The sequence below is a fragment of the Notechis scutatus genome, chromosome 2, assembly GCF_049901735.1.
Source record: "Notechis scutatus isolate UNSWTSFEM ecotype Mainland chromosome 2, rNotScu1.2, whole genome shotgun sequence".
Classification (NCBI taxonomy): domain Eukaryota; kingdom Metazoa; phylum Chordata; class Lepidosauria; order Squamata; family Elapidae; genus Notechis; species Notechis scutatus.
The window spans coordinates 7,506,727-7,521,030 of record NC_142010.1 but is presented as its reverse complement, the minus strand read 5'-3'; the positions used below and the strand labels follow the sequence as shown (position 1 = coordinate 7,521,030).

At 41.4% G+C, this 14,304-nt stretch overlaps 3 protein-coding genes across 3 annotated transcripts in view; 1 reads left to right on the top strand and 2 right to left on the bottom strand.

Moving 5' to 3' along the window:
• LOC113431412 (uncharacterized) overlaps positions 1-14,304 on the bottom strand; it is a 170,464-nt gene that overhangs the window by 41,044 nt on the left and 115,116 nt on the right. The window lies entirely within an intron of this gene.
• LOC113426492 (uncharacterized) overlaps positions 1-14,304 on the top strand; it is an 807,865-nt gene that overhangs the window by 707,717 nt on the left and 85,844 nt on the right. The window lies entirely within an intron of this gene.
• Positions 1-14,304, bottom strand: part of LOC148131677 (uncharacterized) — a 54,805-nt gene that overhangs the window by 19,277 nt on the left and 21,224 nt on the right. Inside the window, 2 exon segments of the mRNA XM_087953147.1 lie at positions 8,017-8,673; positions 8,675-10,240. Coding sequence (XP_087809273.1) covers positions 8,485-8,673; positions 8,675-10,054 — 1,569 coding nt within the window. The 5' untranslated portion in view covers positions 10,055-10,240 and the 3' untranslated portion in view covers positions 8,017-8,484.

The following is a 14,304-nucleotide window of genomic DNA, read 5'->3' as shown; positions in this document are numbered from 1 at the left end:
GGAAGCCTCTCCTGAAGCTGGCGAAGCCAGCGCAATGAGGATCTCATAAAAAATGAGGTGGCCGTAGATCAGGGGTGGGCAAACTACGGCCCGTGGGCCACATCTGGCCCGTTGGTCTGTCCAATGCGGCTCGCCCCTGAAAAAAAATCGCTGCCATTGGTCTGTCCAATCCGGCCCGCCCCTGAAAAAAAATTGCTGGGCGTGGCGTATTGCCCTGTGCCGCATGGCCCCCAAAGCTGCAAAACTGGGAGTTCGAAATCACCTTCGAGTGCGACCTCTCCAAAGGTGAGTCCCCGCCGATCCCCCTTTTTTCCCGAGGCTTCCAGGCTTAAACTTTGCAAAGGCAAAGCTTGCAGACTGGAGCGTCTTCCCGCCGAGGAGCGGGAAGGGTTCCACCCGGCGGGCGGGCGGGCTGCTTGGAGCCACCTAAAGCTAGGCCACTGCTGGTGGAGCCTTGCCCTGCCTTGGTGCCCGTTCCCGGCTCAGCGGTCCTGCTCAGGCGGCACTTTAAAGCCTGCTCCCAGCACCCGAGCAACTTCCCAGCAACTTTCCGCGTTTTAACTCGCGGGCGCTCGTGCCTGGCCCCGAGCCGCACAGCGGAGGGAAGCCCGGCGGTCGGGCGGGCAGGCGGGCTGCTTGGAGGAGCGACCGGCGGCTCCGGGCTTCCCTCCGCCGTGCGGCTCGGGCAGGCGCGAGCGCCCGCGAGTTAAAACGAAGCCAAAAGTTGCTGGGAAGTTGCTCAGATTTCCGGGGCTTCCAGGCTTAAACTTTGCTCGGGCGGCACTTTAAAAGCCTGCTCCCAGCACCCGAGCAACTTCCCAGCAACTTTCGGCTTCCTTTTAACTCACGGGCGCTCGCGCCTGGCCCCAAGCCGCACGGCAGGGGAAGCCCGGCGGGCAGGCGGGCGGACTGCTTGGAGGAGGCTCCGGGCTTCCCTCCGCCAGGCACGGCGCCTGCGAGTTAAAAGGAAGCCGAAAGTTGCTGGGAAGTTGTTTGGGTTTCCAGGGCTTCCAGGCTTAAACTTTGCAAAGGCAAAGTTTGCAGGCTGGAGGGTCTTCCCGCCGAGGAGCAGGAAGGGTTCGCCCGGCGGGTGGGCGGGCTGCTTAAACTTTGCTCGGGCAGCACTTTAAAAGCCTGCTCCCAGCACCCGAGCAACTTCCCAGCCACTTTCGGCTTCCTTTAACTCGCGGCGCTGCGCCTGGCCCTGAGCCGCGCGGCAGAGGGAAGCCGGTGGGCGGGCAGGCTGCTTGGAGGAGGCGACCGGCGGTGCTCCGGCAGCAGCAACAGGCAGTTTCACCCAGGCTCTGCTCAGGTGTCCGGCTGGGGCTGTCAGGAGTTGCTACCGCCGGCGCAGCTCCGTGCGGCTCCAGTCCGCGTTGCCTTGGGAAGGAAAAGGCAAAACCAGGAGCCGCTGAGCCTGAGCCTCCGGTGCCGCTGCTCCGTTGCAAAGCACCGCCGCGGCTCTTCCTTTTGCCTTTCCTTCCCAAGGCAACGCGGGACTGGAGCCGCGGAGCTGCGCCGGCGGTAGCAACTCCTGGCTCAGGGGCCTCCGAGGGGGGGAGCCTCCGAGGGGAGGGGAAGGAGGAGAAGAGGTGGGGGAAGGGTGGGGGCGATTCCCAAAAAATCTTGTGCTGACCCGGCCCGTCTGTCAAATTTTAAAAGTCAATGCGGCCCCGAGCCAAAAAGTTTGCCCACCCCTGCCGTAGATGCTCTAATCGCCCAAGCCGCTGCCTGGTGAGCGCGCTTGAGAGTTTGCTTGGATCATTTGTCCTCTGCCTTGAGGACATCCTCTGGCTTAGTAGGAGTGCCTGAGGAAGAAAACAAGGCCACCACTGGGGCATCCAGTGAAGGTATGACCAGGGCATTGGGCAGGGACGGGCCCATGGAGAATAGTGAGTCAGAGTGGCCAGAAGTAGATGCCTGTGGTTCAGAGGCCACCTCCTCAGGGCTTAGCTGTGCAGTGACCAAAGCCTTGTGTAACAAGGGCTTGAATTAAGAAGGCCTAAAAACCCCTGCTACTGGTAGCTGATCAACTCTGAGGTCCTCTTCCTCAGACATATTGGGGTCTATAAGTTCCCCTTCCTGTGCCTCAGAATGACCAGAGTGACTTTGGTTGGAGGTTTTGGAATAGTCTTCCTTCTCTTCCTCCCTCCACTCTGAATAGGAGGGCTGAAAACAGAACTGATGTCTGGGAACACCCTTTTGAGAATGGGAGACCCCTTGTGGAAGACCCTGGCTTAACAAAGCTGGGCCTCCTCCTTGAGGGTGAAGGAATTGTTTGAATCCTTCTGCTAGGCCCTGCTTAATGGCTACCTTATGTCCTAAGGCCTATTCTCCGAATGTAGACCAGCAGTGGGGGTGTAGGTTGCTTCAGGCCTAGGCCTATGCCCCCCGTGAGCCCCCTGAGCCCCTAGGAAAGAATGGCCAGGCCCCCAGGTAGCCTGTCTAGAGGAAGGCCCTGATCTGCTCAGGTCTTCGGGAAACTGATCTTCCTCCACTCTCTCAGGGGACCAAGCTAACAGGTGACTGGAAGCCAATTCACCACCCTTGGAAGAAACCTCAGGGCCAACATGCACCTCCCCAGGATGAGAGATCTGATGAATTTGGGCTTGCATTTGTGCCAAACTCTTTTCAAACTGTTTTTTCAATGGCCACATGCCTTTTCTTCTCAGCCCTGAGCTCCGATTTTGAAGTCTGTCTAGGAGCTAGGGCTTTGGCTCTGATTTTTGCAGCAGCTTTTCTGTTGGCAGAAGGACCTCTTTGTCTTTTTTTTCTTTCTCAAAGGGGCTTGTGTGTCTTGGGGTTCTTCCAATTCTTTGTGGCCAGGTTGGGGTGCTTCTCTTTCCATATTGGCAACAGAGTAGACACCAAGGATGCTGTGAGCTTCCCCACTGAGGTGCTTCCCATTGCTCTGGGCCAGGCAAATTCTGAGACTGTGAGGCCCTGGGGAAACTTTTCCCCCCCAACAAAATGGCCGTCTGGCTAAACAAGATGGCCTCCCACCATGTGTAGGGGCTCTGGGACGGCTTTGCTTCCTCCTTCGCTCAATAAGCTCTTACCAGCCCCCGAGCGAACTAATCGTAGCGAAACAGCTGAGGAGTGATAGAATAAAGCTCTGGAGTCAGCTGTCAAGCGGCTTGGGCAGCAGCGAGCCCTGTGATCTATGGAGCTGTGTGAGAGGCTTCAATGAAGGCTCCCTGGGTCCGAAGCCCTTTTTGAGGCAGCGCCGAAGCCTTGATGCTGCAGGAGAATGGATCCCCACTCTCCTGAGACAGTGCTCTACCAGAGCCCCGGGAGCTGGATTTTTCAATTATTTGCTGTCTCCTGATTTCAAACTCTCTTTTAGCTATTTAAAAGCAATCGTTCCAGAGACTAGCTCTCAGACAAGAAGCTAAGCCAAAAATGGGGGGGCAGCCAGAGGCTGGCTTTTTATAGTGGCAGACTCAGCTCTATGACGTCAGAAGGAGGACCTTAACCCATCCCTGGACTCTCGTGGCAGCGTCAATGAGAATACATCTTGACCAAAATGGATTTCTCCCAATGCGATAAATTAGGAATAACATAAGAACAATAATTAATATATCAGAATATTATGAAACACATCCGGGAAGTCAAGTGGCTCTTGTCTTCCTGGATGCACAAAAAGCATTTGATAATGTAAATTGGAAGTTTATGATTCAACAGATTACATTTATGAAATTTGGAGAAAGATTTGAAAATATGATAGAAATGTCTTACTCCACTCAAAAGGCAAGCATATTAATAAATGGGGAAATGACAAAATCATTTGAAATAACGAAATGAGTTAGGCTGCTCTTTGTCACCTCTGCTTTTCATCCTGACATTAGAAATATTATTAAGAAGAATTAGATTAATTAAGGAAATAAAAGGAACCCAAATTAAAAAAGAATACAAATTACAGGCTTTTGCTGATGACATGGCATTTATTATTGAAGACCCATTGGAATCTGGCCTGATACTGTTGTAGGAAATAGAAAAATTTGGCGAGGCAACAGGTCTTAAAATTAATAAAGACAAAACCAAAATGCTAGTTAAAAATTTGACCGCAAAAGATAAAAGGGAATTGAAAGAATGAGCCTCCAAATTGTAAAAAGGATAACTATATAAAACTTATACAGCAAATAAGGAATGATTTGGACAAATAGGAGTAAATTACAGTTTTCACTTTTAGGGCAAATATCTACAATTAAAACGAATGTCCTACCCAAATTGTTATATTTGCTCCAAACTATACCTATAACATTAGATTAAAATTTTTATATAGATCTAAATAAAATAATTATGCAATTTATATGGTCAGGGAAAAAAGCAAGAATAAAATCAATTTACTTACAGGATATCAAAAGCAGAGGTGTCTTTGGACTCCCAATATGGGAGACTTACTACAAAGAAGCATCTCTAGTATGGATTAACGACTGGATTAAATTAGAAAATAGGAGAATTTTGACATTAGGATAGGCATGCCTTCATATGGAACCCTAGGAATAAGAACCACTCCTATTTTTACAGGCATGTTTTACGAGATTCATTGATAAACACCAGGGAAGAAATTAGGAAGAAACATTATACCAAAATCCAGGTTGGCTGTCCACTATGGAGGCAATGATCCACCCAAATATTTTGGATATCAGCAAAAAAGTAAAATACTATCAAATTTTGGATAATCGAGGAAGACTTAAAACAAGTCAAGAATTAGAAACACAAGGAATATTAGATTGGTGGCCATACCTTCAAGTGCAGACGAGATATAAAAAAAACTTAGAAGAATTTGGATTTGAAATAAAAGCAACCCAGCTAGATAAACTATTGCTAGGATCAGAAGAAAAAATAATATCTAAAATATACAATTATTTATTAAACTTCAACTTAGAAGAGGAAATTGTTGAAGGATCCATGTTAGCCTGGGCTAAAAATTTTGGACATAACATTGAATTAGATGACTGGGGAAAAGTGTGGCATAAAAATTTTTCTTTGACAAAGTCGGTTGCATATAAAGAAAATCTATATAAAATGCTTTATCGTTGGCATTTAGCACCATCCAGGCTTGCAAAAATGTATCCTAAGCTGAACCCGAACTGTTGGAAATGTAAGAGAACACAAGGTACCTTCTTCCATGTCTGTTGGCTATGCCCAGAAATTAAAAAATATTGGATTAAGACACAAACATGGTTAGAGGAAATTACCCATTGTAGGTTGGAATGGAAGCCAGAATTATTTCTCCTGGGAATTATTAAAGATAAATACTCCAAACAGATCCAATACTTGATTATACATATAATAACGGCAGCAAGAATTGTGCTAGCTCAGGCTTGGAAGATGTCCACCATTCTGTCAGATGAAGTTATAATTCGTATAATCTTGGAATGGGCAGAGATGGAAATTAAATGACAAAGAAAAATAAGAATATTACTCAATCTGGTATCAATGGGTAGACAGTAAAACATGATAAATATAGGTCAAAAGAGGAAATAAAATTGGCATATTGGTATATATGTAGGCTCAATGAGAAGCCGTTGAAATTGAGAAACTGCCAGATTTATATAAATATTCATATTTAATTTATAATATTTATGTAGTTATATTGTATAGCTAAAAATGTATACCTTATCTCCTCTTATGGCTATGGAATATACAGCACAGTACATAGACTATAATTATAGATTTATCTCTGATCTTTGATAGATAGATTTATCTCTGATCTTTGATAGATATAGATATGTATATATGTATGTGTGTGTGTGTGTGTGTGTGTATATATATATATATATATATATATATATATATATATATATATATATATATATATATATATATATATATATATATACTTAGTATTAATATATTCTTTTTCTTCTTTGAACCATCGACCTATATATATGAATTACTTTTTTATTAATATTATTAAGGCACTGTGAATTAGTATTACTAATACTATAAACAACTGTCAAGTATTAATTGTATGTACTGTACTTATTGAACTGTCAAGAAAATGATGTTGAAAGGTATTGACACATCTTTATAGACATTTTTGTAAACTTTTTAATATTTTGAATTTTGTAAACTTTTTTATATTTTGAATTTCAATAAAGAATTTTTTAACATGAAAGAAAAGATTAAAAGACTCTTTTCAATCCCCAGAAGACAGTTAGAAAGATTATGGGGGGGAGGGTGGAAATTCATTGTAATGTGAAATTCATTGTAATGTTTTCTTTCTTGTATCATTTATATTGTAATCAGTCTGATGTACTCATGTAAGGATTGTATTTGAGTGGCTGGCCCAGCAAATTCTGAACACCTTCGACTTATGTTTGGTGGGAGGCGAAATTGTCCACCATGTTTGTATTGTCTGTATTGTAAAAGTAGCTGCATACACAAGCACACAGAGACACACACCATTCAGAATTAGACAGAGGTTATCCCCTTCATCTACTTCCACACAAAGCTGCTCCTGGCTTCTTTTTTTAATGTGTTTTTGTTGTGATTTTTTTGCTGCTCTGTGGCACTAAGGCCCAGTCATATCTCCCTGCGAATCCAATGGGGGAGGGGGCGTCCCCTTCAGGCAATTCCCTCACTTGAAGAGATAGCAGAAAAGAGATCTCCAAACCCCAAGCCCTGACTGTGACTCACAAAAGATGCTGCCCAGTTGTCCAGAAAAGCAGGATATGTTGCATTGGTGGTCTCATGAGTAGGTGTCCCAGGGCTCATTGTGTGTAATTTTAAAAATACTAAATAGCCTGGATTGCACACTGGCTAACCTCAATTTGGCCTCACAAACCCTGGAAGCAAAGAGCTAGGCAGGTTTAGTAACCATCCCTTGGAAATGGGCAGCTTGTAATTTAAAGGAAAACCATGGCTGTGAAGAATTTTGGGACTTGTGCTTGCTTGAAACTTGACTGTATGCTCACAGAAAGTGACACCAAACATCTGGAAATAATTGGCATGGAAAATTGGATACTTAAATTTCCTTCCAGAACTCTTCTCCTGGTTGCTAAAATCTTCATGGTTGAAAGCTTTTGGGAGCCACTGAAGGAATCCTTTTCTGTTGCCTCTTTATCAATGCCTCCCTCTTTGCATCAGAAAAATTAAAAGCACCCATCAAGTCTCCCTGATCTGATTGATTTTAATGTTTTGCCAATAACATGTGTGTTCCACCCACATATTTTGGCAAAAGGGGAGATTGTTGGAAATTAAAACCGACCCCTCTCCTAGGAAAATGAAATATCCTAGGAAATATTAAAAAGGCAGAATTCCCCCCCCCCTCCAAAAGTAGAAACTCAGAAGCAGAACCTCCCCTCAGAAGCAGAAGCTCACCCCCACCTTTGTTAATGGGTGAGCCATTAAGGCCTGGGCCAGAGTATTCTACATAATGAAGGCCTCAACCCACCTCACCATCTAGCCTGGGAAGATTGCATCAGCCAGCATTCAGATGAAGCCATGTGGTCCAGACAAAACCTACAAAGTTAGCAAAGACCCCCACCCCTGGGAGTCTGACAGCCAATGGGATACCTTTCTTGCACAGGAACAGGAAACACTAAGGTGGGGCCCAACAGAGGGTGTATAAGGGACTCTCGGGATCTCAGCTCTTCCTTCTTTTCCTTCACCCAACATCTTGAAGCACGTGATCATCTTTTTTCACTTTCAATTCTGGGGCTTAAAATCTGGGTGAAACCAAAGTAGAAGATTGAAACTCACATGTGGGTCCATAATCAACATACTGTTGGAAGAATTATCCTTCTGGGTTCAGTTCCAAGGGGGGAAAAGACACTGGAAACATGGAGGCTGTTTGGAAAGATGTTTTAAGGGTGAACAGGACCACATGCTTCAAGATGTTGGGTGAAGGAAAAGAAGGGTTGAGATGCTAAGGAACCTTTACTTATATACCCTCTGTTGGGCCCCACCTTAAGTGTTTCCTGTTCCTGTGTAAGAAATGTATCCCCCACCAGGGGTGGGGTCTTAGCTAACTTTATAGGCTTTGTCTAGACCACATGGCTTCACCTGAGTGCTGCTGATGCAATCCTCCCCGGCCAGGTGATAAGATGGGCAGAGGCCTTTATTATGTAGAATACTCAGGCCTAGGCCTTAATGGCCCGTCCATTAACAAAGGTGGGGGTGAGCTTCTGCTTCTGAGGTGAGTTTCTGCTTCTGAGTTTCTACTTCTCCTTTTAGGGGAAATATTCTGCCTTTTTAATATTTCCTAGGATATTTCATTTTCCTAGGAGAGGGATGGGTGCTAACTTCCTGCAATACAAAAGCACCATCCAAGATTCCTTTTTGAGGAATTCCACTTCTTCTGCAAATCTACAAGATTCTGCTGATAACCAGAAAATGGCTGTTAGCCATTTTCCAATTTCATTTTCTCTGCACCTATAATTTTAATCCTGAGAAAAGTTTGAATACAAAGAATCCAGCCAGAATTCAGTCAATTTCTCACCTACACTGTGAATGGGAGATCACAAATGAAATTCAATCCTTCTCTAAACTCTTCAACCTTTGCCTCATGTGGATTTCCTTGTGTGCACAAAGGGATGATTTATGCTTGAAGTAAAGTCCACAGACTGGAAATTTGTAAGATTTTCCCACGGTGTGAGTCTGGTGTATTAAAAAATAGGAATTCTGACTGAAACTTTTCCCACAATCAGGACATTCAAAAGGGTTTATCTCCTGTGTGAGTTCTCTGGTGTCTCATGAGGTGGGAATTCTGACTAAAACGTTTTCCACAGTCTGGACATTCAAATGGTTTCTCTCCTGTGTGAATCCTCTGGTGTGTTACCAGCCAAGAATTGTGACTGAAACTTTTCCCACAATCAGGACATTCAAAGGGTTTCTCTCCTGTATGAGTCCTCTGGTGTATTACCAGGTAGGAATTCTCACTGAAACTTTCCCCACAGATAGGACATTTGTAGGGTTTCTCTCCTGTGTGAGTCCTCTGGTGTCTCATGAGACTGGAATTTGTAATGAAACATTTCCCACAATCAGGACATTCAAAGGGTTTCTCTCCTGTGTGAGTCCACTGGTGTATTACCAGGTGGGAATTGCGACTAAAACTTTTCCCACAAATAGGACATTCAAATGGTTTCTCTCCTGTGTGAGTCCTCTGGTGTATTACCAGTTCGGAATTGTGACTGAAACTTTTTCCACAATCAGGACATTTAAAGGGTTTCTCTCCTGTGTGAGTCCTCTGGTGTATCACCAGGCTGGAATTGTCACTGAAACTTTTCCCACAGTCAGGACAGTCATAGGGTTTCTCTCCTGTGTGAGTCCTCTTGTGTCTCATGAGGCTGTAATTTGTAATGCAACATTTCCCACAATCAGGACATTCAAATGGTTTCTCTCCTGTGTGGGTCCTCTGGTGTATTACCAGTGCGGAATTGCGACTAAAACTTTCCCCACAAATAGGACATTCAAAGGGTTTCTCTCCTGTGTGAGTCCTCTGGTGTATCATCAGGTGGGAATTGCGACTAAATTTTTTCCCACAAATAGGACATTGAAAGGGCTTCTCTCCTGTGTGAGTCCTCTGGTGTATTACCAGGTGGGAATGTTCACTAAAACTTTTCCCACAGATAGGACATTCAAAGGGTTTCTCTCCTGTGTGAGTCCTCTGGTGTATGACCAGGTGGAAATTGCGATTAAAACTTTTTCCACAAATAGGGCATTCAAAGGGTTTTTCTCCTGTGTGAGTCCTCTGGTGTTTCACCAGGTCAGAATTCTGACTGAAACTTTTCCCACAGTCAGGACATTCATAGGGTTTCTCTCCTGTGTGAGTCCTCTGGTGTATCACCAGGTGGGAATTCTGTCTGAATCTTTTTCCACAGTAAGGACATTCGAAGGGTTTCTCTCCTGTGTGAGTCCTCTGGTGCTTCACCAGGCTCGAATTATTACTGAAACCTTTGCCACAAATAGGACATTCAAAGGGTTTCTCTCCTGTGTGAGTCCTCTGGTGTATCACTAGGCTGGAATTCTGTCTAAAACTTTTCCCACAGTCAGGACATTCAAAGAGTTTCTCTCCTGTGTGAGGCCCCTGGCGTATCATCATGTTGGAATTCTGATTGAAACTTTCCTCATAGATAGGACATTCAAAGGGTTTCTCTCCTGTGTGCGTGCTCTTGTGTCTCAAGAGGTGGGAATTTGTAATGCAACCTTTCCCACAATTTCAACACTCATAGGGTTTCTCCTGCAGTGAATCCTCTGATGTATTATCAAGCTGGAATTATGACTGGAACTTCTAGTCCGGACATTGAAAGGGTTTTCTCCTTTTGATTCTTCTGATGTATCACCAAGTTGGGATTACAACTGAAAGTTTTGCAACAATCAGGACATTCAAAGCATTTCTGTCCTATGAGAGTCTTCTGGTATATCACCAGACTGGAATTTTGACTTTCCCATAATCAGGACATTCAAAGGGTTTCTCTTCTGTGTGAGTGCTCTGTTGTCTCATAATTTCTAATGAAGCTTTTCCCACTATCTAGACACTTGTACAGTTTCTCTCTGGAGTCAATCTACTGTTGTATCACCAGACTGGAATTGTGACCATGCCTTGTTTAGTCGTGCTTTTATTCAAGCCATTTTCTTCCTCACAAGGAGAGGCATGGCTTTTCTATTCACCTTTTCCTCCAACTTACTTCCAGATATGCTGAATGAAATATAATTGCCCTTGACATTTAATGTAATGTATCCTTGAGTTGTACATAATCTTCTTATTCTGGCTTGAAATCTTTTTTAATTTTCTGTCTTTTGTCTAACAACTTCTGGAAGAGGAGGAGGAGAATTGTGTGGTTTTCTGAAGGAAATAGAAATTATTTTGATTTCTGGCTTGATTCATTTTCCTTTTCAATGTTGCTTGTTATTTGCAGTTGTCCTGAGTGTCCTGGACCCAGCAAGGGTGGGGCTGGACTGTTTTGCAGGGTAGATAGAAAGGGCGTTCTAAGATATTCTTTGTCTGTAAGATTCAGAGAAAAGTGTAACATTAATTGTTTATGAAATGGTTAGAGATGATGTGAAAAAACAAACAAGTAAATATTACAATGAAAAAGCAAACATGCCCCAATACTAGAGTAATCACTTACCTTATTTTTGATTCATTCGACACATGGAAGATGATTGAGATACATGTTCAAATATGCATTCAATCAAATTCAGTTGTTTAATTGGGTCCATCACAAATTCTTAGCAACACAAAGGACTATCATCAATTATAACTTGAAGTACCAGGGATAGATTATATAATTGCAGACATATTCCTACAGAGTGAAATAACAGGTATACCCACCTACATATGTATTCATGTGAAAATCTATGTATTTCAAGTCTGATAAAATGTCCCAGAATGTTTACATTCAAACCTTCTGAGGTAAATTTAGACATGTTTTTTGTCCATGGAAGTCCTCAGCTGCAAATAAGAGCAGAAAACAGTGTCCACAAGTACTCTGGTGACATCTCTAGTCAAGTAGTCCTCACTTAACCTACCACAATTGGAACTGATATTTGCGTCATTAAACAGTTCAATCATTAAGCATGATGTCACATGACAGTGCCAACTTGTATCTGTTCCTCTGTAGTTGTTAAGCAAATGGGCGTTGGTATAATTACCTGAGAACACCCTTTCTATCTATGCTGCAAGAGAGTCCAGGATAAACTTTTTGGGGGAAAAAAAGAAACAACATGCACAAGTTTTGAATTGTCTTAGAATTGGGAATCTATACACTTCATTGGCACAACAAAATAAAAGAGTAGTTTTATATATCAAGAATACAATAAAAGTGAAACTAATTTTTACAGATGAAGAAGGGAGAATACTAATGGTAGAAATAATAGGTAATAAAGATTCTTTTAATTGTAATATATGCACCAAATGATAAGCAAGAAGAATTCTACAAGAAATTACATTAAAAAATAATTGAATTGGAATATGACAATATATGCATTCTTGGAGATTTTAATGTCATAATGGATAGAGTTGGACTACAAAACACAGAAAGTCAATAAAAAAAGTAGAAAGACATTGCCGAAATCCTTCTTCAAGATGGCAGAGGAACTGAGCATTAAAGACGTATGGAGAGAATTGAATAACAATAATAGACAATATACATTTTACTGTAATAGGCACTTATCATGATCAAGGATAGACATGATTTGGATGTCAACGGACTTAATTGTAAATATACAAGAAGTAAATATTGAAACGAGTACTTGGGCGGACCATAATCCAATATGGGTCAAATGGAAGGGAAAAAAGAAAGGTCAAGATGGACATTGAATAACTTAATTTTGAAGGAAAAAAAATATTCAAAATATGGAAAAAGAACTGGCTATTTTCTTCAAAAAAAATAAAAAGGAGGATACATCATTACAAAATGTATGAAGGCCTATGTTAAACTTATACAAGAAGAAGGAATATAAACAAAAAAGACAAACACAACAGAATTTAGAAGAGGACTACAAAAAACTGGAAAAAGAACTGCAATGAGATCCATAGCAGAAGAATCTTAAAAATCAGATGGACATAGATAAGCATAAAATGGGACTAATGGAAAAAGAAAAACTGGCACAAAAAATTAGGAGAGCTAAACAGAACTTTTTCGAAAATACCAATAAACCAGGCAGATGGTTAGCGTATAAACTGAAGAAAGAGAGGGATCTGAAATAACACAACTAATAGATGAAAATGGAATGGTATGTCATGGAAATGAAGAAGAAAAAAGAAATAGTACAGAAATATTATGAGAAACTATATGAGCAAGGGAATATTGAGGAAGGGAAAATTAAACAGTACCCGCGAGAAGCAGAATTACCTAAAATTTCTGATGAAACAAAGATAATGCTAGAATTGATGGAACTGACAGAGGCAATAAATAGACAAAACACTGAGAAAGCGCCTGGCCTGGATGGGTTACCAGCAGAATTTTATAAGACAATACAGGAACCAATCAGTATCATAATGCTCAAAGTAATGAATGAGGTTTTGACAAAAAATAAAGTCCCTGATTCATGGACAGAGGCATATATTACATTTATACCAAAAGAAGACACTGACTTACAATAAATAAAAAATTATAGACCAATATCACTGCTAAATGCAGATTACAAAATATTTGTTTCAAAACTGGCAGAAAGACTTCAAATATATTTGAATCATTTTATACACTTGATCAAAATGGATTTCTGCCTAAGAGACAAATAAAAAATATGAAGATAATATTGAATAAACTGGAATACTATGAAAAACATCCAGAGAAACAAATGGCCTTGATTTTTCTAGATGCACAGAAAGCTTTTGATAATGTAAATTGGCAATTTATGTTGTTGCAAATGAAGGAGATGGGCTTCGGAGAAAGATTTAATCAGGTTATTGAGGCAATATATTATAGACAAACAGCAAAAGTAATGATAAATGGAGATTTGACAAATAATATAAATATTAAAAAAGGAACTGGACAAGGATGTCCACTGTCATCATTGTTATTTGAATTGACTTTGGAAGTATTGAACAGAAATATTCAGGAAAATGAAGAAATAAAGGGAATGAAAATAAAAAAGGAGTATAAACTGCAAGCATTTGCAGATGATCTGGTCTTTATATTGGAAGAACCGTTGGAAACAGAACCTAAGTCGATAGAAAAGATAGAGAAATATGGGGAGGTTTCAGGACTGAAAATAAATAAAGAAAAAACTAAGATCTTAGTGAAGAATATGAGGGAGAAACAACAGAAAGTATTGATGGATAGATGAAAAATCCAGATCACAAAAAAGTGAAATACTTGGGGATACAAATGACAGCAAGATATGGAACACTAAAAGAGGACAACTATTACAGACTGAAACAACAGATTGCGACAGACTTGGAAAAATGGAAAAATCTACAATTATCCTTAACAGGGAGAATAGCGACAATTAAAATGAACATATTGCCAAAAATACTATACTTATTCTGGACGATTCCAATAAAACTAGAGAAAAAATATTTTGAGGACTTAAATAAAATGATGTTCAAATTTATATGGCAGGGGGAAAAGACAAGAACTAAGTTAAAATTGTTACAGGATACTAGTATATTACCCAATTGGGAATTATATTACCAGGCAGTAATACTGATGTGGATGAAAGAATGGATTGTTTTGAGAAATATCAGATTGTTAACATTGAAAGGTCACGATTTGCAATTTGGATGACATGTATTTTTATGGTATAAGGAAAGTAAGGTACATGGGTATTTTCGGAGACATTATATTCGAGGTGCCTTATTAACAATATGGGAGAAAATAAGGGAACAACATTATATGAAAATAC